Source organism: Mustela putorius, unplaced genomic scaffold (assembly GCF_011764305.1).
Source record: "Mustela putorius furo isolate JIRA1106 unplaced genomic scaffold, ASM1176430v1.1 tig00537248_pilon_pilon_pilon, whole genome shotgun sequence".
Classification (NCBI taxonomy): domain Eukaryota; kingdom Metazoa; phylum Chordata; class Mammalia; order Carnivora; family Mustelidae; genus Mustela; species Mustela putorius.
Genome location: NW_025422387.1, coordinates 3,163,672 through 3,191,377, shown reverse-complemented (window position 1 = coordinate 3,191,377; position 27,706 = coordinate 3,163,672). Strand labels below are relative to the sequence as shown.

Below are 27,706 nucleotides of genomic sequence, written 5' to 3'. Positions count from 1 at the left end.
ACCCGCCTGCCTGTCTGCCTACTTGTGATCTCTGTCTGTCAAATAAACAAATAAAATCTTTAAAAATGCACAGCCACCCCGAAGACCTCCCTGCAGACACCTACCGACCGGAACATCTCTCCGTGCCGACGAGCCAAGTGAAGGGAAAACGAACCCTAGCGAAGCCTTGCGTGTGTGTGGCGGGGGACGGCCAAACGGATGACCCGACAAGGAGAAAGAAACGAAGCTGAGGGAGAAGGTGCCGGCCGGCAGGGTCTCGCTCTCTCCCTGCAACTTTCCTGTGCCTCAGGAACACACGCCCGTCCTGCCAAGGCCGCCTCGGCCTGCGACACCTCCCTGGACCCTCTCGTGCAGCTAGAACTTAGGAAGCGGGAGCGCAGGCCAGCCGGGGCCATTCTGTGGATCCTGGGGGGGGTGGGGGAACCCGCGCTCTCTGAAGCTGTGGCAGAGGTCGCCCCAGGACCTCCTGGCTCGACTCTGCCTCCCTCTCTCCAAGAACCCCCTCTATTCTGTCGGAGGAGGCAAGGGCATGACGGCTGGACTTGGAACAGCCTCTCCACCCCCACCACGTTGCTGCCGATCCCCGGTGGCTGGCCCTTAACTAGCCTGTCCCTCTCCCCCCGAAGCCCTCAACTTGAACTAAAGCATAGACTTCCCATTGCCTAGGAGCTGTGGGCCCCTCTCACACCCAAAAGGCAAAGTCGCTTTTGGAGCTTTCCATCCCAGCAGGTGGAAGTGGGACAGAGAGGTTTCCCCCTTTGTTTCAACACAGCGTGCCCTCTGCACCCTGGCCTGATGAGGGCGGTGGGGATGATGAGCAGGGGTCAGAGACCTGCCTCCAGGGCAGGGGAGAGTGCGTGGCTGGCTGGGGAAGGGGACTGACCCCTGCCCCACAGGCCACCCAGCCTGGCTCCCATCTCCGCCTGTCAGATTTGCGGACTTCTACAACACCCGGGAGCCTGACGCCAGGCGCTGGGCACGGCAGGGGCTCTCCGGCCACAGGGAGCTCGGCACCACCCGACACGCCTTCGGCCGCACCTGCACCCAGACCCCGCCTGGGCGGCAGCCTCACCCCAAATCCCTCCTTGCTGTCCCTCCCAATGGCCACAGGGGCCCAATTCTAAGCCAACCTGCGGGAGGCACCTGTCATCATCCCTTGGATCTAGCCTGGGGGCCCTCGAAGGCTCCTGGGACCTTATCCTCCACCAAGCAGCCACCACCCCTGCCAGCACAGCCAGGGAGTGCAGCTCCCACCCACGGGGCCCAGCCCCGCACCCATGCCTGCTGACCCGTGCCTCCACGCACGCCCGGCACGTTCTGTTGATGAGCTCCCGGCCCTCTGAGGTCCCGAGGACAGGAATGAAGATGAAAAACCGAGAGGAGTGGTGAGCCGGGGCTCCATCCACGGAGGTGGCCTGTCCTTGGCACCACGCGAAACCCCACTTCGTGCCCTTAGCCAACCTCAGACAGAAAGGGCAGTGACCCGTGTTCCCAACCTACAGGGAAGCAACGCTTCACAGTCTCGGAGGAGAGCCAACGGCCGGGTCCCACGGTTTCTAAAGTCCTACACCTAGCCTCTGACCATAGTCTGGGGGCTCGGGTCAGAGGCACAGGTGTCTTTGGGTGTTCCTGTACCTTCCCATCTAGCCCAACCTGTCCCCCACTCAAGATTCCTCGAACCCCCACCTCCCCGAGCCTGGGCCAGCCCGTAACCATCCCCACCCCCGAATCATCACCCAGGTCACAGCACGAATAACAAACACCAGTCTCAGTGCCCTGCCCCGGGCACTGCTCTATGAACTGCAATCACCTCCTTTACCAGCCCCTTCATTCTCCCATTTTACAGAAGAATAAACGGAGGCACAGAGACGTCAAGGGACAAACCAGGGACACAGCAGGGCCAGGATTCCAGCCTACGCCCGAGTTAACCCTGGCCATGCCGAGCCCACACTCCCGCCACTCCACCTACTCGGCGGGCCCCTCCCCCCTCAGCGGTGCTCGGAGCCAGAGTCTCCCGACCTGTGCCCACCTCATGCGGAGGTGGGGCACCACAGCCTGCTCACGATTCCCACCCCTTCCCACCAGGTGTGCAAGCCCAGTGCTGGACACCGGTGCCCCTGCCCGGACACTTTCCCAAGCCCTAAGAAGCGCAGGGGTGCGGAGGAGCGGGGAGTGCAGCAACACTGCCATGGAGCCACAGCACAGGGCCCCGGACAGGCTCAGGGTTTCCTGCAACCTGGCTGCCGTCTCCCTTGGGAGAGGTGTCCCAGCACCCCGAGCTGAGTGGCGCCGTCACAGGGGACGAAAGGGAGGAGCCCCAGGCCTCAAACACATTTTACAGTGGGACAGACTGGTCAGGCACAGTAGGGACCCTCTGCCTGGCCCCCTGCTGCAAGCAGGAGTCGACGGGATGACTCAGAAGTGCTCCATTCACTCCAGGTTTATGGGGCGAGATGGGGGCCCCACTCATAGCAACCCCCACACCCCAAGCCAAGTCCGTCTCCAGAAGCCTTCGATGGTCTAGGGCAGCACACAGGAGGACGGCTACATCAGCGAGGAGGAACGGCCACTGCGGCCATCCACGGCCGTGGAGCTGCACCAGCCCCCTTTCATGGGGAAACCAGAGCCAAGCTTCCCACGGCCTGATGACCGCACGCACAGGACACCTGGGGAGCCCGGGCCGCGGCCACACCAATCACGAATCCCCAGGTTACTCCGATGGCCGACCAGGCTTGAGATCTAGTGCCGTAGACAAGGAGCCAGCCAGCTTTTCCTGTAAGAGCCACACGGTTAATTCTGTGCGGCCACAGGTCCCCTGGTTTCTGGCACAACTGCTCAACGCACCTCCGTTTGTAACCTGAAAGCAACCAAAATGTAAACAAATAGGCATGGCTCTGTACCAATAAAACTTTATTTACAAATAGTCAGTGGGCCAGATTTGACCCGAGGAGCCATCACATGCCACCTGTGCCCCAGACCAGTGCTGCTCCGTCTAGACCGTGCACGAATCAGCCGAGGACAGTGGGGAAGTGCAGACTCCGAGTGTCTGAAGTGGCCCTGAGCCACTGCATTTCTAGGCAGCTTCCTGGGGGCGCTGATGCTGCTAGTTCCTGGACCACACTGAGGGGCGAGGCTGTCAGGGATCCTTGTTCCCCAAAACACACCCAGGACCCTTGCCGCTGGCAGCAGGGTGACACCCGTGGACCTAGGGAGGTGGGGAGATCCGGAGGCCAAGCTCCCTCTCGAAGCACTCTGGAGCTCGCAGTGCGGGGTCTACCTCTGCTTTCCAGACACGTTTCCGACTCACGATGGGCTTCATGCCCAGGACTCGGTTGGGAAGGTCCCTCCCAAACCACAGCACGGCTTTGCGGAAAACCTGACCAGATCCATGGTCAGCCAGAGCCATCAGTTCCGATCCCCGAGGGACCCCTGCTTCCGGAGCTGAGTGCAGGACAGGCAGGAGGCCACAGAGCCTGCGCTGTGCTGAGCCCCAGATCAGGGCTGCACGGAAAACCGCACGAATAAAAACAACAAATCCAGACGAAGGCTTCTCTTCATTCTACCTGTGAGTTAACCGAATCTTCCCGGCAGCCCTGGGACGACCTCTGCTCCACAGCACACGACACAGGGACACGGAGACGCCGAGGGGCTGGCCCCAGACTGCACAGCATTTCCCAGCAAGATCCTATGGGCAGGTGTTGTGCCTGCGACCCCGGGCTGTGGGGTCATGGGCTCCCCCGTTCAAGCCCAACTGTGCCACCACCTGCACGTTCCCACAAGGCGGACACTACGCCACCAAAAATGCGATCCCCAACCTTCCCCAAATGACAGAGACAAGGAACTCCGCCAGGGCAGAAGGAGGCTCGTGCTGGGGACACTTTGAAAGGCAGGGCACACGACAGATGTGGTGGCAGCTCTGCCTGACCCACGGGGACGGGAAAGGAGGCCTCTGAGCAGAGTCCCCAAAGGCTTTCGGTTGACAAGGATGAGAGGGGACACTACAGGGAGGGGACCTGCCCAGGCAAAGGCACAGCGACATGAACACGAGCACTGTCCCTACCGCGTGACATACTGGACATGGCTGCAGAGCCTGGCCATCTGTAAGCCTCACGCTCTGACACACAGGGGTGTCCTGGTGCCAGTGGACAGCCACCAAAGGCTCCCGTCAGTAGCTGGGGGGTTGGGACAGGGGATGACGTCTTCTGCCCCGTGTTGAAGGGCAACGCGGCAGCCGATCCGGGAAGGCGTGGCTGTTGATCCCGAAGGAAAGAGTGAGAGCTGACGGGATTTAACCCTCCGATGACAGGTCCTCAGAAACGTGCCATGAGAGCTTCCTCGCAGCCCGCAGCACCCACGACATCGCCATCTCAGCCACTCACTCACCCGTCACTGAGTACAATGTACCCCCCAGGGAGCAAACCCCAAGAGGGGCTCTGTCCTCACGACTGACACCTGCCGTCTCTCGGCGGTGGGGACAACGGGGCCCAGGAGCCCGAGGCAGGTGGGAGAACTAGGGTCTGGTCAGGGGTCAGAGGCAAGACACAACAGTGTCTTCTGGTCCTGGCTGGCGGCCTGCACCTGACCCTTGGTGCCCTATGCGCCTCCTCCAGCCCATCTGTCCCTCCTGGGGAAACACAGACAGCGGACGCCCCCTGAGTCCAGACAGAGGTGTGGAGGAGCCGGCTCGGATCCACTCGCGAGAGCAGACCTCAGCTTTCAAGGATTTTGTAGTTAAGCTGTTAAACACAGCCGTTATCAAAAACTGAACTACTCATAGTCCTGTATCCCTGAAACAAATAATAAATTAAATGTTAATTAAAAACAAAAAACAAAACCTAAACTACGTAACTTTACAGTTAAAGAACTTGGGATAAAAACAAGGGTAAGAAGTACTCAAAATGCAGCATTTCCCAATTATTAGACTACACAGATCTGTTATCTATCTATGCTCTCGAGGTTACTGACGTCAACGGCATCGGCACAGAGGAAGTCTACTGCGTTGGGCACGCCCCCTCCCAGCTACACCGAAGGGCACGCCCCCTCCCAGTTCCACCTTCGGTGACGTCATGACGGTGGCTTAGATCTGGAGCAATGGGAGTATTTATACCACAGCAACTGTTACGTGCTACAAATCGGGGCTTCGCCCCCACAAGGCTGGGTGCTGAACACTCCCCAGCACGCCCCTGCAAACAGATGTGCCAAAAAAACCCGAGTAGCATTTCTCTCTCTCACACACACACACACACACCCATGACATCTGTTCTGCCTGCAGGGAGATATGTGGTTGTGGCAGCCAAAGCTCTGTTTTAAATTGTCGATCGGACCCTGTCCTGCCCCTGGGAAGAAGACCAGGGGTCTGACAGACCACGAGGCCATGTGATCTAGTCCCTGCACGCCCTAGCTCACTTCAGCCACTTCCCTTGGGGCTGCTCCCCCCTGCCTCCGGGAAGATGCCATGTTTACTCCTACCTCAGGGCCTTTGCACTTGCTCCGTGGGATTCTCCCTCTGACTCTGCCTGGCTGGTTCTTTCTTATCACTCAAGTTTGAGCCCAGATGACCCCCTCCTCATAGGAGCCTTCGAGGTCAGCTCCCTAAAAGCTGCCATCCCTCACACCAGCTGCCTCCTGACACTCTGCAGCCCTCATGACCACCTCCAACAATCATGCTAACTCACTTGGGCACTGTCCACCTCCCACATGGACGTGTCCGCTCCGGGACCTCACTTGTCTTGTTCACTGTGCAATCATCTAGAATGGGGGTGATCAACGTGAAATCATGACACAAAGGTCTCCAACACGGCCACCACCCACCGGGATGCTCCTTGAGCGGTCAAGCCCAAGGGGACCCCTCCTGCCGTGGCCCACAGTAGCACAGACCCACACAAATGCTGCTCTTCTGGTAACTATTTCCTGACTCCTGGCAGCCCAGCTTGAGATGCCCGGATGTGGGGTCTGTCAGCCCCCCACCTCTCACCCCACCCCCCGGGATCCAAATGCTCCATGCTCACATTTTCTGGGCTGGGCTCACATTTTCCATGTCCTTCTATGCCTTTGATGTGGTTTGCCTCGGACAGGGCTGGCAGAGAGCCAGGTCTCCCCTGCCCCCACGTCATGGCCCATGAGAAGGCCATGTTTGTCTTCTCCCAAGACGGCAGCCCAGCTTGCTCGCTCCCTGGGGTATGGCCTCTCCTGGGAAGGAGACCACCCACCCTCCTGAGAACAGTGGTCTCTGAAATGTGTCTGGGGGTGGGGCGCAGGCCCGGAGGGGCCTCCCACAGTCTCTCGCCTCCTGGGCAGGAATCAGGGACATCTGCTCACTGAAGCGCTAGATCTGGACAGTCTGGCCCGGCCCTGCTTGTCCCCAACAGCGCAGAAACGCCACCTCCTACAGGCCTGGGCCGCCCAGGGAAGTCGTACAGAGCCCCAGGCTGGAGGCCCATCTGGGCTCCGGGCAGCCGTTCGGGACACGCACACTCATGCTTACCCAGTGGGCCAGGAGAGACGTAGCCCCACCCGGTGTCAGTGTGGCCGTTTCTGGCCTGTCCCACGTCCCTGCCAGACTGCACCGGGGGGAGCCCTCAAGCAATTTCATCCACCCAGTCCTGGACCCCAGCACCGACTGCACAGCAGCTGCCCGCCCCGCATGGACCGTGGGGGGCTGAACCCACCCCGGCACAGCCTTCCGGGTCACGCTGTCCCCCCATGAGCACTGCCCCAGGCACGGGAGCCTCTGGTGGTGCCTCGGCAACCGGAACAAGGTCACCTGTCCCTTGGCAAGAAGCACAGAGAGGAGGCGCAGAGGGACAGGAGAGGAGGAGGGGGGGGGAGGCAGAGAAGGCGGCTGCGGGGCGTGGGGAGGGGGAGGGCGTGGATGGAGACACAGAGGGAAACCGATACGGAGCCCCACACGTGGGGAAAGAGTCAGGAGACCGGACAGGAAGAGGGAGGAACAGGACAAGACAGGAGATCAACCTAGAAAACACAGGAGCCTGAGGTGGACGTCTGGTCGGCGGTGGGAGCCGGACTGGGCCACAGCAAAGAGCCACAGAGCACAAGGACATGCAGGCCAGAGGGCAGGTGGGGAAGTTGGGTCCCCCCACCCCAGACGTCCCAGGGACAGGCCAGTAGGCTGGGGCCCAGCTGCCCCGGGGTGGGGGAGCACTCACTCCCAGGAACATACCCCCTCTGCGGGATACCCCCCTCCATCGCCTGGAGGGCCGCACTGGCCCCTTGGTCCCAGCCACAGCAGGGATGGGCCCTGCTGCTTGGCCCAAATCCGCCTCCCACTCTGCTCCCCGATGGCCGGCAGAGTTAGGCCGACTAGCAACCTCAGCATTCCTGGACTCTGGTTCTGCAACTAGCCGGGATAATGGGGCTCCAGTCCATGAATCATGAACTGTAAACCGCTGGACCGTCCCCCGCCTCAGCCGGTGATTCACCTCGTGGAGAGGATGCTCGGGCTTGGGCCCAGCCCACGAGCGCGCCTGCCGCTCAGGGGAGGGTCTCCCGGGCCAGGGTCCAGGATCTGCGGGCTCGGATCCCACCTGCCAGAGCTCAGGTGCACAGGGTCCAGCAGGGGTGGGTGGGAAGGGGCTGGCATTCCAGAAGTCTCTGGCTTGGCCCACATCTTCCTCCGTCCAAATATGGAGATGTTTCCAGAGGTGGATGGTACCCTCTGTTAAACAGCAAGATGACCCTGGTGCCCCGATGGCCAGGGCTGAGCACCCACGCCGCAGATGCTGGGCGGGTCTCCCTGCCCTCAGGGCAGCACAGCGGGTCTCAGGGTCTGAGCCTAGAGACACCCAATGGCAGATGCTTTTCATCAAGGAGGCTTACATTCCACTTTTGTAACCAGCCAAGCTTTCCAATGTGACCATAACCCCAGGAACAAATGGTTGGTACAGGGCCCGTGATGAGGGTGTGACCGGACAGGGAGTCACCTAAACAGACGCACTGACGTATTGCTTCACACGCTGTGGTTAAGCATTCAAGGAGGTCATGACCACTGGGACGTGTAGTTAGCAAATGCGAGAATGCACAGGATGTGTCCCCCGTAGGGACTGGCCAGGCCCTTTCTAGAAGGTGCTTGCTGCCCCCTATGGCCGCAAGTGCCCCCGGCCATCCCCAGCCTGTGGGCTGAGACCTGGCCCTCTCTGCCCACCTCAGGACACCTCAGAAGGGCCATTTCAGCTCATCTCCCCTTCAGGGTCATCTCTTCCTCCTGCGCGCCACCCCCAACCGCGGTAGGTCTAGGCAGGCCCGTGAACCTGCACCAAGCCTCGACTTCCGCGTCTGCCAACCTGCTCCCTCCCCCTCCCTTCCTGGGGGGCCTCCCCAGTAAACATCCCTCAGGCTGAAGTTCTGAGTGGCCCAGACCAGCAGCCAGTACTGCTGGTGGCTCTCGGGCCCCACAGAGGGGCGCATCCCGGCAGTCTGATTTTTGACAAGCCCTCCGGTGATGGTGGGAGGCCCCCAGCCTGACGTCAGCTGTGTCTCAGGCCCGTGACTCAGTCTGGGACCCCAACAGGGGACAGCCTGAGGACACGGACTGCAGCCCGTCTGGAGCAGGAGGCGGTGTCCCCTCCGTTCTGGGGAGCCATCAGCACCATGGGTTCCTCTCCTTCCCAGATGTGGGGATGTGAGCCTCGGACCCCCTTCAATCCCACTGAGACAGGAAGGCTGAGGAGAAGACATCAGGGTGACAACATCAGGGCCATCCCCCATCTCCGGGCCTGGGCAAGGAGTCGGCCAACTCAGAAAAGGCGCCTTCTACAGGGGGGCAGGTGGGACCGCCCAGCCAAGAGAAGGGCCATCGAGCCCCCTCACCAACACCTTGAAGCACTCCGGTACCCCCTCACAGATCTTCCCGGCACAGTCTGGGAGGTGTCAAGACAGCCTTGCTCAGCTGAGGCCTTCCCTCTCGTGTCCCGAAAGACCCGGTCTGATCTGGCTCCGAGGCCAGAACTTTAGTCCTGACGTGCAGGAGTCAGTCTGTAAAAGCCCTCAGGTGAACACACGATCCTGGGCCTCTGACACCTGGTGGGGAGGGCCCGTCAAGGGGCCCCTGCTGGCCCCTGCTCCCTGTCAAGGGAGCAGCTGGGAGGCCCCTCATGGCCATCCTTAGCCACAGTGTGGCCCCAAGCCACAGGAACCACAGATGGGCACTACAGCCTCCCTGGCCGTGGGCCTCCGGGAAGAGGGAGGGGGCATGCATGGGGCTGGGGGAGCTAGGAGAGACTGCAAGACAGCCAGAGACGGGGAGACAGCCGTCTGTGTCTCCAGAGACGCTCATGGTCCCGAGAGCGGCAGAGAACTGAAAGAGACAGAAAGAGTTTTCCAGCTGCTGGCCTCGCAGAAGCCCGGCGCACGTGGGGCCAGGAATAGGTTCCCATTGAGTAGAGACAGAGACCCAGATGGGGGCTCAGTGGGGCACGTCCCACCCACAGCAAGGCCCGTCTGCTCCCTGACGCGGCACAGCCTACACAGACAGAAGAGCCCAGGGCCCACAGGGTCAAAGACAGACAGCTTCCAAAAGCCACAAGGCCGAAAGGTGGCAAATGGGAGCACCAGGGATCCCCCGCGCCCCAACAGCAGACCGTGCTAGGCTTGAATCCTGCATGCCACTAAGAACAGGTTGTCACCTCCCAGCCCCTGTACAGCAGGGATGATGGCAGGACACCTCCCCAATAAAGCTTTGAGGGAAAACGCACCCCACCCTTCACACAAATCCTGAGCGAACGGCCAGCAGCATCCCTGTCCCATCACGCAGCAAAGCTAATGCCTGGCAACTCGGACAGGGCTCCCCTGTCTTGCTGGCCTCCCAGGCGTTTTGAGGACGCTCAGGGTCCCCCAGTAATTGCATCTCAGATTCACGAGTGAGGCCGAGGGACCTGCGCCCGACATGTATTTCACTGTCACAGGGCAGAGAAAGGACTTACAGCCCCAGAGTCTCAGGGTTGACCCGTTTCTTCCATATTTATGAAGAGGCCAGTGGGCAGGGGTGAGGGTGGTGGGTCTGCCTGGCATGGAAGTCCCTCCAGGCCGTGTGTGCATCTCCGTCCCCCGCAGCAGCCCCAGCTGATGAGAGGGAGGGGAGGGCCACTGGGCCGTGTCCCAGCTCCCAAGAGACAGGGGCCTCCTGCCATGCGGCCTTCTGTCTTTCTGCAAGACGCAGAACACAGAGGCATCCCTTCTCCATCCTGGGAGGCCCAGCCTGAGGCCTGAGCAGAGGGCACAACCTCACGGGAAAAGCAGGGCAGACTCTACGGCTAATCCAAGGCAATGCAGACAAAAAGAGGAAACAGACATTTCTCCTCTGCTAGACGATATCCCAGGGCTCCCCAGCGCCGGCCCTGCCTGGTCTGGCCTCTGCCCCAAGTCACACACAATCCCTTCTTTACCTCCACCACCGAAGCCTTACCATTCTCGGATCCTGAGGTCTTACACTGGGGACCAAGGGCAGATGGAAAGCAAGTCTGAGTCTGAGCACACTGGTCATGGCGAGCCCTGAGCGGCGCACAGACCTGCTGAGTCACTGTTCCGCACACCTGAAACCAGCGTGCTCCCTAGGCTGGCATTATTTTTTTTTAAGATTTTATTTATTTGACGCAGAGAGAGACACAGCGAGAGAGGGAACACAAGCAGGGGCAAAGGGAGAGCGAGAAGCAGACTCCCCACTGCGCACGGACCTGATGTGGGGCTCGATCCCAGGACTCTGGGGATGACGACCTGAGCGGAAGGCAGACGCTTAACGACTGAGCCACCCAGGCGCCCCAAATACATGGGCATTATAATTGAAAACTTAATGTAAACAAAAAAGGGAGGGGCAAACCCGAGTTCTTTGGCGTATACAATCAGTGTTTTGTTTTCGTTTTTCACGTAATCTAAATTTGAAAACTCGGGCAATTCCGCATAAGTCCTGATTTCCAGCTCGTCCTCAAAAATCAGCTCCGGCAGGATGAGGCCACTTGGCCCAGTGTCAGTAGGGGCGGACCCGGGGCACGAGCTAAGTCGGCTACAGGCCTCACCACGGAAGCTGAGGTCAAGTGTGAGCCACTACGTACCCTCACATTTGGACTTCTATCTTCCATAAATCAGAGAAACACCGCTAGCCACTCATCAAACATGAGCAGAAGAAATGGCATCCTGGGGTTTTCCTCCAATCCTTCATTCATTTAAGACGCTGAAAGGTTTTTAAGACCCCTGTTCCAAAGACTGAGGGCGCCGTGCTCTCTCATGCTGCAGGGTCTTTGTACCTGCTGTTCCCTCTGTCTGGGACACCCTTGCTTCTGTTCTTGTCCAGCGAGGATCTGCTCCTTAACCTCATTTTTGAGGGACCCTATGTTACGGAGACTCTCAGACCACCAGCATGTGGTCTTGGAACCACCTATGTATGCTGGTCTATAAAACTGGCAAGGAGCTCCCTGAGCCCAGCACTCAAGTGCCCGATAAAGAGAATTAACACCGCAGAATGAAAGGCATGGCAGCCAAGACCAAAGATGCAGAACACTGACACCCCCAACCACCCCCAGTTCTTATCCGGGGATACCTCCCTCCCTAAATGACCTCAACATACACAAGCCCTCATCTCCCTCCGTGCAAACATGGCTCTCCCTGAGTCAGAACCTTTCTCCTCCAGAGCCCCCAGCCCAGCCACCTGGAGGGGCCTCCTAAGCCCACCCACAGTGACCCCACAAAGGGAGGGGGATGAGTGAGGACACACACACTGAGACGACTAGCAGGAGAACAGGCACATAGTAGGTACTCAAGAGATCTTGAACAATGGCTTTTAAATAAACCTAAAGGCCTCGAGCTCCCCCTCAATTATGCCACAGTCCCACCACTCCCTACTGTCTCTCATACCTCGGCGTATTTATGCTCCCTACCTGGAATTTGAGTATGTGCCACTCAGTCTAGACAATTCCTGACCGCACTTCAATTTCTAAAACACCACAGCTAGGTCTTTGGGATTAAATACCTTCAAGCCAGTAAGACTCGCTCTTACACCTCTGTTAGATGGGCTGGTCAACCATGGCCACACAATGCTCAAGGAAAACCCTCCCCACAAACCAGACACAGCCACCCTTCCACAACCCAGCCAGTGAGAACTAACACTCAGTCCCAGTCATTTATGCCTGATGGCAGCGAGAGCTTTCTTATTCCCTTCTCAACAAATTTGCTCCCCTAATTACATGCGGCTTAGCCAAGGGGAAAGGGGGTCCACAGTGGGGAAGCACAATTCCCAGAAGGCAAAAGAAGAGAAAAAGGATGCGGGTTAAGAACCCACCTGTGGGACTCTGTTGCAAAGTGTAAACAGCCACTGTTTCACAGTGGGCACCAGGACCCCACTGGGGATGGCTGAGCACAAGGCCTCAGGACCCTGCCCAGGCCAGGCCAGGGAACGGAAGATGCCAGTGTCAGGGAGAAAACCTCAGGACCCTCTGATCCGAGGTCCCACCACTCCTGGCCCTCATCCCCTTCCCCTGAGTGCCCCAGGCCAAAGGCCCCAGAAAGGACACATCTCCGCCAGCTCCAGGCAGCACCCACTGGGGAGGCCCCAAAGCCGTCTGTCCGTCCAGCCCAAATCCCTCCTGGGACAGCGCAAGCCCACCTCCTCCAGGAGTCACGTGCTCCCAGCACCTGCCCTGAGCCGATTTTCAACAGCCCGGAAGCGAAGTGAATCCATGCCCTCTCTCTGTCTCCTCAGCACTGATCGACAGCCCAGGAGCCGCCTTTCACCTGTGTGCTACAGACCCCAGCATCTCTACCGTTATTTGCCTAACAACGTTTAAAACCATCTCCTTGTTTCTGTAACTCAGAGGTGGGCATTTTCTGGAAAAGCCCAGAGAGTACGTATCTCAGGCTTTGCAGTTTCGGTCCTGACTACCCACTCTGCTGCTGCTCTAACAGAAAAGCTACCCCAGTAATATGACAATGAATAAACATGGCTGGGTGTCAATAAAACTTTATTCACAAAAGAAAGGGTGGGCCGGACCTGGCCTAGGAGCCAAAGCTTGCCAAGCTCTCATCCCTCCGTTTCCTCCTAAACAGTGATGGCTGACAGACTGCAGCCTACTGCACTGGCTATTTTTCGTTTTCAAATATGCATAAAAACAACACAAACAGACTACAGATATTTTTTTGAACGTTAAACTTGTTAACCATCCCAAGTCACCCAAAGAACGCAGTCCTTGCACTGGCGATGTGACCCTTTTACTACAGGGATCATGATTCACTGAGCCTGGAGTTCTAGAACTTTCCAGGCTGAGAATGGAAGTGGTCTTTCTGCTAGTACTCCCCTCTGCTGCCAAGGTAGGCTGATCACCCCCCGAGAGGGTCTCCCAGCCACCACTGAGGAGCCCAAACCACGGGAGCCTGCCGCGGAACCACATTTGCGGATGGATGGTCACCACCCAAGCTGCAAAGGGCCGCACGGCACGCGGGGGACGGGCCCCGAGAGCCAACCGCCCTGCCCCATCTCTCACCTGGCTCTTGCCGCGGCGCCGGTAGCTCCTCCTCACCAGGCTCTTGTAGTTCTCATTCTTCTTGGTCAGGTAGTAATAGAGGACACACTCGGCCACAGTCTGCAGGCCAGAGAGAGAAGAACGCCGTGTCCGGTGTGGGCGGTCAGAGCAGGAGCCCTGGAGCTGGAGATCTGGGTTCAAACCCTGCGTCCTCCACAGAGAGTGTGATGACCTTGGCCAAGTCACCACACCTTCCCACCTGGGTAATGGGGATGCTGAAGCACACACTTCACAGAGCAGTCATGAAGACAGAGCACTCAGGACACCCTAGAGGGTCCCCTGCCCTCCCCGCCCAGTGCTCCAGCTCCTGGCTGGGCACACTCAAAGTCGGCCCCGATCTTGGGTCTTCTTTCTCTCAGCCCAGATCCTTCTTCCCAAATGCCTGGGGCCCCGAGTAACCTCTTCCAAGCTTTGTGACCCAGCCGGACAGTAACATCCCCAAGCGACTCTGCATCTCTCGGGATGTTGATGATTTTCTCGGCCTTGATCTTTCCCACACCCATCTGGGTGTGAACCCTGGTGCCACTTGCTGAGTTAGCGACTGGCCCTGCTGGAACCCCATCTCCTCCTTGCCCTAACAGGACCAGTAAGAGGCCATCCTCAAAGCAAACAGACGCAACACGGTGGTGCCTGCCACCCGCGGCCACGGGCCACCTCCAGGTGACGGCTCGCCTCCGAGGGTGGCTCCGTCAAGGCTGCTGGGTGCAGAGGCCGGCTGGGCCTCGAACCTCGTGGCCTCTGCCACCTCCAGAATGCATGTGAACAGAGGCCACTTCCCACGTACACGAGGCCCACACAGCAGTTGAGAAAATCCTGGTCTTATCGGACGTCATTATTTGCAAATTGAGCAATGTGCGTGTCCGACTTCTCCTTGAACAATTCAGGGGAGCGCCATCCATGCTGGACGCAGGGCTGACCCTAGGCAGCCGGCACACCAGGCCCAGCCTGCCCCCTGCCTCACTCAGAACACGCCTGTCCCCAAAGGTACGGGGCACCACTGGCAATCCCGGTTTCAGACCGTTCTGGGAGCCCCATTTACGTCCTGTCCCGAGCTGCCTCTTAGCCAGAGCACACTGTAAAGTTCACTCTCGAGGGCAGAGACTCTGTTTCCCGGTTCCCAAGCAATGCTGCTCAACAAGCAGCTCCCCTAGCCTCCATCCCCGGGGAGCCCTGACCCAGAGCCTCCCGGGCTGTCCACGCCCCCCGCACAAAGCCATCACGAAGTCAGAGGAAAAGCTCTCCACCGGGCCAGCTTCCCCACGCTGGATTTCCAGGCCCAGAGAGATCTGTTTCCCCACGCTGCGCCATCTTCCTCCTTCCGTGGTTCTCCGCTCATTAAGGGCAGACTCGAGGGACAACTGTTCAACGTTAAAATAACCGCCTGGCTCCCCTCGGACGTCCCTCCCTCAGCTAAGAAGCATGAGGCCTCCAGCAGCTGGGCCTGGGCAGGCGGATGCCCCCCCCCCCCCACACACAACAAACCTGATTCAGAGAGTGTGGTAATTCAGGGCAGTGGCCCCAGAAGGAGACCTTTGCTGGAGCCCTTCCTGCTCCGCCCTACAACACCAGGGTTCCCGGGGCCAATGCCAGCGCCCAGGGTCTCATCCGGACCCGGCCCGGCTTCCCCGACTCCAGGCACAGCTCGGCCCGACAAAGGGCGCGAAGGAGGTCTTTGCTGTTCTCTCGGGACACTCTGTGCCTCCCTGCCAGGTGGGGATGGTGCGAAAAGGGGCACTGCCTTGGGCTGTCTTTGTGGGCAAGGTAGGGTTCGAGCGGCGGTTCTACAGGAAGGTTTGTCCGAGTGGGATGAGGACTTACTGAGCACAAGCCCGGCTGGCATCCGGGGCATCAGAAGCCAGCCTGACGCCCGGCTTTTCCAGATAGAGTTCTCTTGCTCTCCCTCTCCCTGGCCTAGTGACAGACGGCTGTCCCGTCCAAGCAGTGGGCTCCGGGGAAGCCGGGGCACACAGCTCTCCTGGGGTTTCCCAGCCCCGGGGCTCCACCCCCTCGGCCAACAGAGGCGGGGCCTGCCGCTGCTTCTCAAAGGAAGGAGCAGGAGGACAGACCGACCGAGGGGGGCAAGGGCGGACAGCCGGAGCAAGGGCCAAGCTCTGTGGGCAGGGAGGGAGGGTCCTTCGCCCCAGGGCAAGCGGGCCCCCGCTGGAGTGGACCTTGGAGAGAGGCGCAGGGCGGGCGGGGGCGGCTGGGCCGGTGGCCCGGCTTGGGGGCAGCGACTCACCTTCCTCTCCAGGAATGATGCGATCAGACCGAAGTTCTTGGGGTGCTGCATGAACCTGTGGGAGCAGAAGGGTGGGCGTGAGGCCCGGCCGCGGGGGGCTTCCCAGCTGGGCGGGCACCGAGCACCCGGGCGCCTGCCATCTCCGCGGGCCCGGCCAGGCGGGCGCCGCCCCACTCGGAGCAATTAAGCCCAGGGGGGTGTGGGAAGGGCGGGCGGGCCGAGGGTAAGAGAGGGCGTTCCTTGGAGTGAGTCACTAGTTTTAGCGCCTTTGAAAATATATTTGTTTGTCCTGCTGGAGGCGGCTTCCAGGAAAAATGAGGACATTGCACGCGGCTCTTTGGTGGGGTTCCCCCCCTTTTAAAATCTGCCTTTGTTTCTATCTCCGGCCGGGTCTGGGAAGCTGGGCCTCGCCGGGCCCACGCGGGCCCCCACAGCCGGGCCACGGGTCGGGCGGCGAGCTGCAGGCCTCCCTGGGAGAGGTGGGAGCACGGGCTCCGAGTGCCCGCGAGGAGGCGGCAAGAAAGGACTTGGGCCGGAGAGGGTGTGGGGAGCTGGTGCCCCACGAGCTGGCTTCCTCCGAAGCCGGCAGAATTACTGGGAAAGGCTCGGCCAGGCTGAAATGTCAGGGCCACGGGAGCAGGCAGGCAGTGGGGGCGGAGATGTGGGTCACGGCCGCGGAGGCCCCAGGGATGCTGGGTGGAGTCCTTGGCCCCGGGCCCAGCCTCGGCCTGACGGTCCCCACGACGCGCCACCGCCCCGCAGCCTCCTCCGGGAAGAGCAGGAGCTGCTGGTGAGGTGGGGGCCCCGTGTCCCCCGAGGGAGCCTGGGCCAGCGCCCGGTGCTCTCCGCCCGGCCCTCCAGATGGCTGGGCAGGAGGCCAATGGGCCCCTCCCCTGCTCCCCAACCAGACACCGGAGAATCCGGAAGGGCCTCTTCTCTCTTCCAGGAGGAAGCTGAGACTCGGAGTGGCAGGGTTCCCCGCCTGGGATCCTGCCTCGGGCAGCTTGCAAAGCTGGAGCCAGCCTAACGCCCTGCTTTTCCAGACAGAGTTCCCTTCCTCTCCCTCTCCCTGCCCGAGTGACATTTCCTTCCCCCTCTAGATCCCTTCCTTGGGGTTTCCCCAAGGAGAGGTAGGATCCCAGGAGACCAAGTTTCCGACCTGGAAACCCTCTAGCTCACCTCTTCCACCGCCCTCCAACCCAGTCCTGTATCTTCTGCCAACACTTACTGAGAATTTCCTACCCACTGGGCACCTCTCGGCGGCTAAACAAAGGAGGCACTGTTGCCATACCCATTTTACAGATGAAAAAACTGAGTCTCGGAAAGGAGAAGTGGCTACTGGAGGTGACAAAGCCAGTGAGTGGTGGGGCTCTATGCCACCGGCACATGATTTCCAGAGGCCCGAGTGCCATCAATTCTGTGGAAAATGAGGTCTTGGCCAGGAAGGCTCTCCTGGAAAGATTCGGGGCACGAAGCTGAGCCTCAGAAGACATCAGCCCAGCCTGCCCCACCCCTACCCTTTTGAATTAACAATGAAATCATTAGGTGAGAAGAGCAAACACAAACTCTCCAGAAAGGCGGAAACACAGAATACACGCCAGTAACACCTTTTTTTTTTTTTTTTTAAAGAAAACATAAATAAATAAAAATATCAAACATACCAGGGGGAAGGCAGATACCTAATGCGACAGTACTTCTTAGCATCTGTGACGGCAATCCTTCACTCAAACTGTAGCCCGGCTTACACGCGGGACTTGACTCATGGCAGAACAATCACACCCGTGACTGCGGCGACCCTGAAATGAGCCCGCCAGGAACCAGGATCCCTGTCTCTGAGGAGTCAGCCCCCAACACCCCTGGGGCCCGCTCCCCACAGTGCTACTCCCGGAAACTGCTCACTCTGCGGCAGGCACTCCAGGCCTTGTCACACCACCCCTCTACTTCGACAGATGGCTTCGAACGTCCACACTCGAAAGCTTTTGTAAAAACAGAACTCTTGGGGCGCCTGGGTGGCTCAGTTGGTTCAGCAACTGCCTTAGGCTCAGGTCACGATCCCGGTGTCCTGGGATCAGGCCCCACAGTGGGCTCCCCGCTCAGAGGGGAGTCTGCTTCTCCCTCTGCCTCTGCCCCTCTCCCTGCTCATGCTCTCTCTCAGTACCTCTCTCTCTCAAGTAAATAAACAAAATCTTAAACACACACACACACACACACACCCCTCTCCTGCCCAGGTCCTCATGGATTGTTCCCCCTGCATGGCCACATCCTGGTGTCTGTGCAGCAAAGTCAGCCAGAGCTGCCCATGACCCAGAATCACCCCCATCCCCGAGGCCCATCAGGCACTCTGAACCCATAGCACGTTGCTGGAGAATAGGGGTCTCGTCCCCCGGGCCACAAGGCCTTCTCCGGAGGCCGAGGCAGAGGTCCAGCAGCTAAGCAGGCAGAGTCTGTTTCCAGCACATCCTTCTGGCCAAGCACTGATGCCCCACTCACACCTCAGCTTCCCCAGCCCTCCTGCCTCACGGGGGCCTGCGCCTGGCATGTGCGTGGGTCCCTGGGATACAACTTCTCAGTTCGGTTGAGGGGATGGGGTTTTATCCATCCAACAGCTCCTCAATCATCTCCCCAAAACACTCCGGTCTTTCGGAAACCCCAAGCCTCATGTCTTAGCATTCGATTCCTGCCTCTGCTCTCAGACGCCCCTGCTCCCTGGCTCCATTTCCCTTCCCAACAAGCCTCTCCCCTGCAGCTGAGCCCTGGCCCTGACGATGGGGGAGTCTGGATCCTGCCTCCACGTCTGTAAGCTGTGTGGCCTTCATTAAGTGTCTTCAACTCTGAGCATCTGCTTCCTCGCCTGTGCAATGCGGATGGCCCGGCAATGCTGTTACCAGGGATAAGAGGGACAAACACACAAAACCCAAAAACACACCTGCAGTGTTTGGGATGGACAATGTGCTCAAAAAACTTCCACTTTCAGAGTAAAATGAGAACCAAGAGAGCTGTCCGCCAGCCACATGTCCCTGCCCTCTGGCCCAGCCTCCGAGATCCCCCGGCCCTGTTCTCCCACTACACACAGCCCCGTTTCACATAAGGCTGCCCTCACGCTTTGTACTGGGTCGAATAGTGTCCCCCGAAGTTCACGTCCACCCAGACCTTGAATGCGACCTTATTTGGAAATGAGCTCTTTGAGGATGTGATTAGTTAAGAGGTGCTCACAGGGGAGTAGGGTGGGCCCTCTGTCCAGTACGGCTGGGGCCGGGCCTTGATGGAAAAAGAAGCCCCAGAGAGACACGCAGAAGAGACCACGTGAAGACGGAGGAAGGGAAGGATCGATGCAGCTACAAGCCAAGGCTGCTGGGGGCCCCAGGGGCTGGGGTAGAGGCGCGGGGCGGACGCTCCCTCAGAGCCACCAGAAGGAACCAAGCCCGCCCACACCTTGACCTTGGACTTCTGGCCTCCAGAGCAGGAAGGGCTTCCCGGGACAGAAGAGGGCAGAGAGGGCTAGGGTGGCCTGTGCCCCGGAACCAGGGGACTCACTTCTCCCGGAAGGTCTCCTTCTCCTGCTCACTCCACATGTTCATGACCTGGCGGTCTTTGTACACCTTCATGGGGTCGTCCATGAGCCCATTCATGTTGATGAACTTGATGCGCTGCTGGTCAGCGTCGTACAGCATGGGCGGGATCACAGCCAGCTGGCGCATCTGCTTTTCCAGGTTCTGTGGGGAGGGCAGAGGGCAGACGGTCCGAGTCAGAGGGCTCGCTGGGGCAGCCTGGGGACGGGGCAGGGGTGGGGAGGGCTCCCGCCAGCGCTGGGGGCCCGGGCAAGGGCGTGGGCGCTCCGAGCAAGAGTGGGAAGATACTGAGCCAGAGGGAAAGCGGAAGACGGGTTGGAAATACTGAGAGCCCAATGCCAGGGGGAGGGAGAATTTAAAGGCAGCCCCAGACAGGTTTATGGAGGACGGGGCTGTAAATTAAATGCGGAGAGCGGCAGTGGCCTTATCTGCAGGGAGAAGGGGGCAATGCATCTTCCCCTTGGAAATGGAAGTGCCGTAAAACATGACAGCAAAGATGTTCAGCCGGCTGGGCCAAACCAGCTCGGGAGATGGGCCTGGCCATCCAGGCTCTGAGGGAACGCGGGGCAGGGAGAGGAGCCGGTGAGACCGCGGGCCCATTCCCTCCGCGCCGCCCTCCCCGGCCCTGGCAACCGCTCCTTCAAGCACGCCCACTTGGGACCCAGCCTGCCTGGCCCCGTGCACTGCAGGAGTCCACCGCACTCGCTCCTAATGCATCGGGATGGCTATTAAGAAGCTCTGAGCCACTGCTCATCTGGGCTCATTTCCCCAAATCTCTGCAGCCAGCCCATTACCGGCGATTAATTACCCATCTGAGGAGGCAGGCGAGGGCCCAGCACGGCCAAGGTCAGCTAGTTCAAAGGAGCCGCCACCCAGCCTCCCACAGCCAACCCCTCCTTCAGCGTTGGGGCTTCCCAGCAGGAGCACGCAGCCCTGCGCCCCAGCTCCCAGAGGGATCTCCTCCCCACCCCTCTCCCCCACCCTACGCCGCACACCCCCCCGCCGCTGCTGCCCAGCCGCCCGAGGCCTGACCCTCCCAGCACTTGGCACAGCCTCCAGCACCAACACCTCTCCCATTGTCCTTGGCTGCACGGACGGCAGACCACGGGCCTGGTAACGGGCAGAGCTCTCCCCTGGCAGGAACCCCTGCTCTGCCCTCTTGACGTCTGTCTTCCTGGGCACACACCATGCCTGCTAAAAGCTCCCGGCAGGGTTAGGGCTGCACCTCTCCTCCTACCCAGCCCCCTCCTTCTACCGTCCCGGGGAACCTCTAGTCAGGGGAGGTCTTTGTTCTATATAAATACCCTTTCCCCCCACCTCACCCAACTGCCACCCCTCAACAGTCCCGGGAGGCCGGTGGCCACCTGCTCGTGTGGCCGGGACCTGGGGAAGTGGGCCTCTGGGACAATGGCTGGGGCCTGGGGACCCTGAGTCAGCGGAGATACCAATCGCCCTTGGCCATTGGGCAGAAAACACTCGGGAAAGGGCCACCCACCCCTCTCTGGCTTCCAAGGCAAACTGAACCGGTGCCCACACCCCTGCGGGACGGGCACGCAGCCACAGCACCTGCGGGATAGAAGCCGGAGCAAACCGGCAGGTATGACCATGGGAGAGGGCTGAGTTCTGCTTTCTGGGGACTAGATGGTGCTCAGAATAGGGACGTACCATGTGAATTTTCAAAAGAAGATCTCTTTTCATGGCCAGTCTGAACCATCTGCATCAAAATCATGTGGGTAACTTGGTAAAAATGCAGAGTGCTAGGCTCCACCCTGGACCAGCTAACTCGAACGTCTAGGGGCAGGGCCTGGATGAGGAGGAGGACACCCCGCCCCGGACCCGGAGGTCTGTCCAGTGGGAGACTCAGCAGCCGGAGCCTGGCTCCAGTAAGGCAGGGGTCCCCTGCCCGCCCCACCCCATGTGGCAGCCGCGAACCAGCCAAACACACGTGGCACACTGTGCCTAGTGTGACCCGGGAGCTGCAGTCTTGGTTTTCTCTCCTTTGAGTTAATTTCAGTCTAAAGAGCCACGAGCTGCCAGTAGCTGCTGCACCACGGGATCCACGTCCCCAGGGAAGAAGAATGCACTCCTCTCCCTTGATGAGACTCCCTCATGTCGGGAACAAGCAGGTCAAGCAGGTCAAATGCTTAACCTTCAAGACCCAGGCCGGACCAGGCTGGCACCCAGAGTTCTCTGGGCAAATGCCCCCTCTGCTTCCTGATTGTCTCTGGGCCCCCAGACCACCATCGGGGTCACCCCGGCTGTGTTCTGGCCGTCCAGGCGTCCCAGAGGGGCCCAAGGGAACAAAGAGAGTGCATTCGCGCTAAGGGTCACGGGTCCTGCCAGAAGGCCGCCAGCCTGGTGGACAATCGGTGTGCGGGGAACTGTCCATCTGCCCCCAGTCTGGGCACCGAGGAGCTGACCTAGAAAGCAGGTCTCAGGCACCCCTGCCTCTGGCCTCTGGCTGGGCTCAGCCAATGGGAGGCACTGGGAGACGATGGGAGAGGCCGAGAGCAGCCAGTCCACTCCCAGTTTCCTCCCCACTGAGGCACCAGGCTGCAGCCGAGCCTGTGATCGCCCCCAGGGCCGTGTCCTGCCAAATGGCCGCTGCCAGGCAACACCCCTTTCTCTGCTGGTCCTTTAGGCTTGGAGACAGGTGACAGCTACTGCCCCCGGGCCTCAATAGCCTGTGCTGGTTCTGCCCACACTTCAGGGACGAGCCCCTTGATTTCAACCATCGGGGTAAATTCTACTTCCTGCCAGGACGGTCCCGTGGGTGGTGGACAGAGGGCAGTGAAGCCGAGGCCAGAGTCAAGGCCGTGCTCTTACCTCCTGCTCCGAGAGGCCGTCGATGATCTCAGACACCTCGTGCTCGCTGCGGGCGGCCGACATGGAGAGCCCGCTGCCCCGCTGGCCCACCCTGCTGGAGACCAAAGGGACACACTCAGGACCGGCCCCTCGGCAGCCGGGACTCCAGCAGGCACCACAGCACAGACCAAACCCACAACTTCCCCATAAGCAGAGTGTAGGCGGCAGGGGAGGAAGGTGTAAAGCGGCCAGGCCTCTCCTACCCACGGGGACCGCCGCAGGCTGTGGGGTCCCGGGGACGGCACGGAGCCCCCGGCCTGACCCTGGAATGCCGCAGGGGCTCCATCCCATCTTCTCTCCTAAGATGCCCCCCAAAGCCCAGCCCCACCTCTTCAGGACCTGTGCCTCAGTTTCCTCCCTGTAACAGGGGGGCCAGATGGCCCCCCCGGCTGCCAGGGCTGGGAGGGGGCACTCAGTGAGATGCGGACTGTGAGCGTCCAGGAAAGAAAGGAAGCGCCATCATCGCTGCTCGTTGCCCGTCAGCCCTATCCACACAGCAACACAACCGCAGCTACGCATCCCCAGGCGCCTACTGTGTACTGGGGCACACCTACCCCGGGTCTCACACAGCCTTCGAGACCGCCACGGGAGACCAGCATCCCGATCTGGCTTCCAAGCCAGCAGGAGGCCCTCTCGCCTCCGACCCACACCCTGGATCGCCGGCGGCCTTCAGGGACCACACGGACCGTGTAAACGAACGAAGCTCCCGCGGCTGGTGGGAAAGAGAGCTCGCTCCACCAAAACAGATCTGAGTTTCAAAGAAGCACAAAGGCCACGCAGGCTCTGAGCGAGTCATGCAAGGACTTCACGCGGCCCCGGGTCGCCGGCGGGAGACCCTGCTGCGCTCTCGGTGTCACAGCAGCTGTGGCTCTTGTTTGGTCTCGGGTCCTCGGGGCGACGCGGAGGAGCGGCAGTGGTGGGCGGGGTGGGAGGGCGGCGCTCAGGCCCCGGGCCCTGGCTCACCTCTGCATGCGCTCCTGCAGCTCACGCTGCTTGCGGATCTCGGGGAACTGCTTCTCGTAGTACTCGCGCACCTTGCTCTCCTTGGCCCGCCGCCGGGGGTTGCTCTCGATGCGCTCCACCTTCCTCTCCCAGGCCTCCATGAGCTGGTCATAGCGCTGGCAGAACTTCTGTTCCTGGGGGAGCACAGCACAGGGAGCACCGGTCAGCGGGCCATCCCCCACTCGGACGCCAGGCCCCGTGCCCCCAAGCCGCGCTCCCAGCCCGCTCTGGACAGACGCACACGCGGTCACACAGGCAGGTGCCGATGCAGACACACGCAGTGACACACACGGTGACACCGAGACCTGGGCGGACCCGGGTCCCAAGAAAACCCGCAGGCTTCCTCAAGGGCCTGGCTGCCTCGTTCCCTGGGCCACGTGCCAGGCCTCGTTCTAGAAATGTCTCATCCAGTGCAAGAACCACCAGCCACACGACCAAGTCCAAATCCCATTAACATTCAGCAACATTTAAAATCCAGACCCTGGTACCGCCAGACACATTTTCTTGGGCACCACAGCTACGTGCGGGAAGGGCGACCATCCAGAGTGGACAGCACACACACACACAGAGCATTTCCACCATGGAAGGAAGTTACGTTAGACGGCGAGGCTCTGGGGTGTCTGTCAGCTTGGCGACAGCCCCACAGAAAGCATCCCCTTCCTGAAAGCTTCCTCATTCCCTGGCCTCGGGCTCCGCCATGCTCCCAGATGCAGGGAGTCTAGGTTAAGCCCCGAGGAGCCTCTGCCACCTCTCCTGGACAAGGAAGTCTCCCTCTATGTCTAACCACAGTGGCACCTGCTGTTTTTCCCCCACCCAGCCGGGAACGTAGCTGCCTGGCTTCCACATCTCCAAGGTGACCTGGACCTCAAGCAGGTGGGGAGCAAAAAGCCGCCTGTAAGACCCCAATCTCCCGTCTCTAACAGCTGTGCTGGACAGATGGCACGGTCTGGGAGTCTCGCTTGAATGCCCTCCCGATGCTTCAGCACAATCAGAAAACCCCTCTCTCGTCCTCATGATCAGACACCCCTCCCCATCCTGCATTTCAGCCTGACTAAGGCAACCTATGACCTTGGTCTTCAGCAAACCCAGCAGGGCAGCCGTCCCTCAGGGGAGGTCAGGCCAGCTTTGACAGGGAGCAGAACTTGACCCCCAGCTCCCCGGGGCTCCACATGTATGTGGGCTGTTCTAAGAACCTGCTAGAGATCGGGACGTGGTTCCAGTAACAGACAAGAGCCACACCGTCCACGGCTCTATGGTGCAGACAGCCCCCCACTGGGCACAGGGACAGGGACAAGGGACATCCAGCCTGTCACCATCACAGCACGGGACCCATCGTACCCCCACACAGCCCCTGCCGGAGGGGTTGCCGTCGGATGGACAAGAGTGAGAAAATGTGTCAGAGGCAAGGATGGGGACAAAAGTTCACAAAACCAGCAAAGAAAAATAAGTTACTGGAGAAGACACAGGACCCGTGTCTACTGCACTGGGCACCTGGGGACATCTCGTTGGAGGACAAAGCCTTCCCCAGGGAGCAGGACCACTCAGCAGGGCTTCCCTGGTGCGGACCCACTGACCAGGGGAGGAAGCAAATCCCCCCCTACGCTCACCCTCGAGACACGAGGGCAGAGCTAAGCCCATGCGTGGGTGCTGGGAGCAAGCGTCTGCAGAGGGCAAGGAGCAGGGCCTCCGTGCCCCTGCCACCATGGTCCATCTTCGGAGCAGATGGCATCCCCACCTCTTGGTGCCCGCAGCCAAGGATCACCCTCACCAGCTCCGCCCCCACCCCGACACTGGCTGAACGTTCCTGAGCCCCACGCTGGGCACGGAGCGGAGTGCTTCCTGCGGGCAGACCCACCCAGACCCCGCTCGGGCCACGACTACCACCCCTGTCATCCAGGTGGGACTCAGAGCCCAGCAGGCCAACCCCCTGACGCGCATCACTTGGTGCAGGAGCGGGGGCCAGGATCCCGGCAGCTGTGGCCCGACAGCTTTCACCTGCTTGCCCCTTGCGGCTGGCACTGTTGGTGTCATACCGGAGAGTCCACGGCCGAACCCAAGGTCACGAAGCGTCACCACTGTGTTTCTCCCGAGAAATGTTATGGTTTCAGTTCTTGCATTCCGGCCTTTGACTGACTCTGAGTTGGCGTCTGCATCAGCTCCGGGAGGTGGCGGTCCCGGCGCACTCTGGGCACGTGGGGACCTGCCGTGCCAGCACCGTTCGCTCAGGAGACCAGGCTTTCTCTCCGAGTGGATTCAGATCCGGCCTCTCATGAAAGACCCCGGCCACAGGTGTGTGGGCTTATTCCGGGCTCCTCCCGTCTGTCCCACAGGGCTCCGGGTGGGTCCTTATGCCACCAGCACGCTGCCTTCCTTGCTGTGACTTTGTGAGCCATTCTGAGTCCGACACACACGGCTGCTCTCTTTCCATCCCACAGTGACCGCGGGCCCACTGCAGGCCCGGTGTCACCCCGAGCATGCCGTGTGCTGCCTCTCCCTCAGTGACCCCGTGAGGTGGGTGGAAATCCCTCACCGAACAGAGGAGGGACCCGAGGGCTGAAGTCAAATGACCTGCCCCAGATGCCCAGCAGCGCCGAGATTTGAAACCCTCCTGCCCTGCCGGGTGCGGCGTGGGAGGCGAGGGGAGACGGGGCTCCCTCAACACTGGGGAAGGCGGTCTCAGACCAAGGGATGGGGGTAAGGAGCCTGGAGGGCAGCGGGAGCCAGCTGGCCAGGGGAGCCGGCCTCTGCGGTCACCTCCCGACCCGCAGGGCGGGCACGACCACCGCAGCCACCCTGCAGGGCTCCGCCGGACGGGGCTCGCAGAACCTGCAGAAAGCTCCCCGCACGGGCCATCCTGAGCCCCGGGGCTCCCAGCCAGGCAGCAATGCCCGCCCCCAGCCTACCCGGGGCGCTCAGGCTGCAGAAGCAAGTCAGGGATGCTGGGGCGGGTCTGGGAAAAGCCCCAGCGCGGAAAGCAGGGAAAGTCGGGGGGTGCGGGGGATGGCAGAGGGTGAGCAAATCTTCCGCTGGCTCTGAAAGCGTGTAAATGACAGCCATGCAGTCCCGTGCCACGTGAGGGCAGAGATGGGGAGACGGCCCTGTGCACACAGAGGCTGACACCAGAGTGACGCAGCCACGGCACAGGGACGCCGGGGCCCCAGGGACTGGGAGAGGCAGCCGAGATCTACCCTACGGCCTCTGGTGGGAGCACCCTTGCCCACGCCTTGACTTTGGACCTCAGGAGCCATCAGAGAATTCATTTCTGTTGTCTTCAGCGGCTTGGCTCAGGAAACACGGACCCCATCGTCTGTGCTGGGCCCTCCCCGCTGGCTGACCCGTCCTGCAAGTCCCCCACGGCTGTCACATGCGCCCCCTTCACCGCGCATTGCTCTCCAACCCTCCGGCAGCAAGCACGTGTCTCCAACTCCCTGCCCCCAGCCCCGTTTCGAAGAGGAGAAGGAAGGCCGGGGGCGAGACAGCACTTCCCAGATCACACGCCGCAGGCCGTGAACCTGAGCCCCTGTCTCCACAGCACAGCCTTACCCCCACCCTCACCCCCAAGTCTGGCTTCTCAGGGGGCTGGGCTCAGCTTCCCAGGGAAGGGCAGGGTAACCCGGGAGATTCATGTTCGTGTCCCTTTGGGGGCAAAGCCTTGGCTCTCTTGGCAAGGCAGGAGGGCGGGCAGTGTGGACAGCTGACCTGTGGTCCCTAGAACCTCTAAGGAGTGGGATCCCCAGTTTGAGTGGGGCCTGGCACACGGTAGGGGGAGGCCATACAGATCTGAGGTCGGGGAGGGGCATTTGGACCAAGACCCTCCCCATGCTTACTGAAAATAATGCATCAGGGGCTCTGGGCTCATTACAGAAGAACAAGAATGAGGTCATTCCAAATGCCCTCCCACTACAGCTTCGTGAAGCACCTCTCTTAAGATGGGCTCAGCCTGGCCTCAGAGATACCCCGAATTTCTTATTAGTCTGCGGTTCCTCTATCTTTAAATAAGCCCACATTCCCTCCACCCTCTCAAGGGACCCCCAAGTGACTACACGGATCCTTCTAAAGTGCACCTTAGAGTTTCTTCCTCCTGCCCAAAATGAACCTCATCCCCAGACAGGGCCACGGGGGACATGAATGTGGCCGAGGCTGGAAGATCGCAGGGAACAGGTGCTCGCTCCTCGGTGTGGCGATGACAGCACTTCTGCCCTCTCAGGAGATGGGTGCAGGGCCATCAGGGAGAGGGTCCGAGTGCCTGCACCTACTTCCTACCAGTTCGATGACAGCAATGTTCATACTTGCTCGGGAACACACACACACACACACACACGCACACACCCTCAGCAAGGAAGTGTTAGCCGTGACCGATTCTACACAGTAGGAATATAGGTGTTTACTATATTCTCTTAAATTTCCTGTTGGACTGAATATTCTCATATCATGGACCTCACATTGTTTACTGACAACACACTTAAAAGAATAAATTAAGAGTCCCACAGCATTTGAAATAAAAGCTG

The 27,706-nt window shown here is 60.3% G+C and overlaps 1 protein-coding gene across 22 annotated transcripts in view; it reads right to left on the bottom strand.

Annotated features, from left to right (window-relative positions):
- Window positions 1-27,706, bottom strand: part of NCOR2 (nuclear receptor corepressor 2) — a 206,997-nt gene that overhangs the window by 68,150 nt on the left and 111,141 nt on the right. For 19 of the 22 annotated variants that reach the window (XM_045073531.1, XM_045073536.1, XM_045073534.1 and 16 more), the window contains 5 exons: window positions 23,160-23,332; window positions 22,158-22,251; window positions 19,297-19,475; window positions 15,763-15,817; window positions 13,485-13,583 (listed from right to left, as the gene is read on the bottom strand). In XM_045073531.1, coding sequence (XP_044929466.1) covers window positions 13,485-13,583; window positions 15,763-15,817; window positions 19,297-19,475; window positions 22,158-22,251; window positions 23,160-23,332 — 600 coding nt within the window. The remainder of the gene's footprint in view (window positions 1-13,484; window positions 13,584-15,762; window positions 15,818-19,296; window positions 19,476-22,157; window positions 22,252-23,159; window positions 23,333-27,706) is intronic. The other 3 variants (XM_045073532.1, XM_013056426.2, XM_013056427.2) reach the window with 1 other exon arrangement.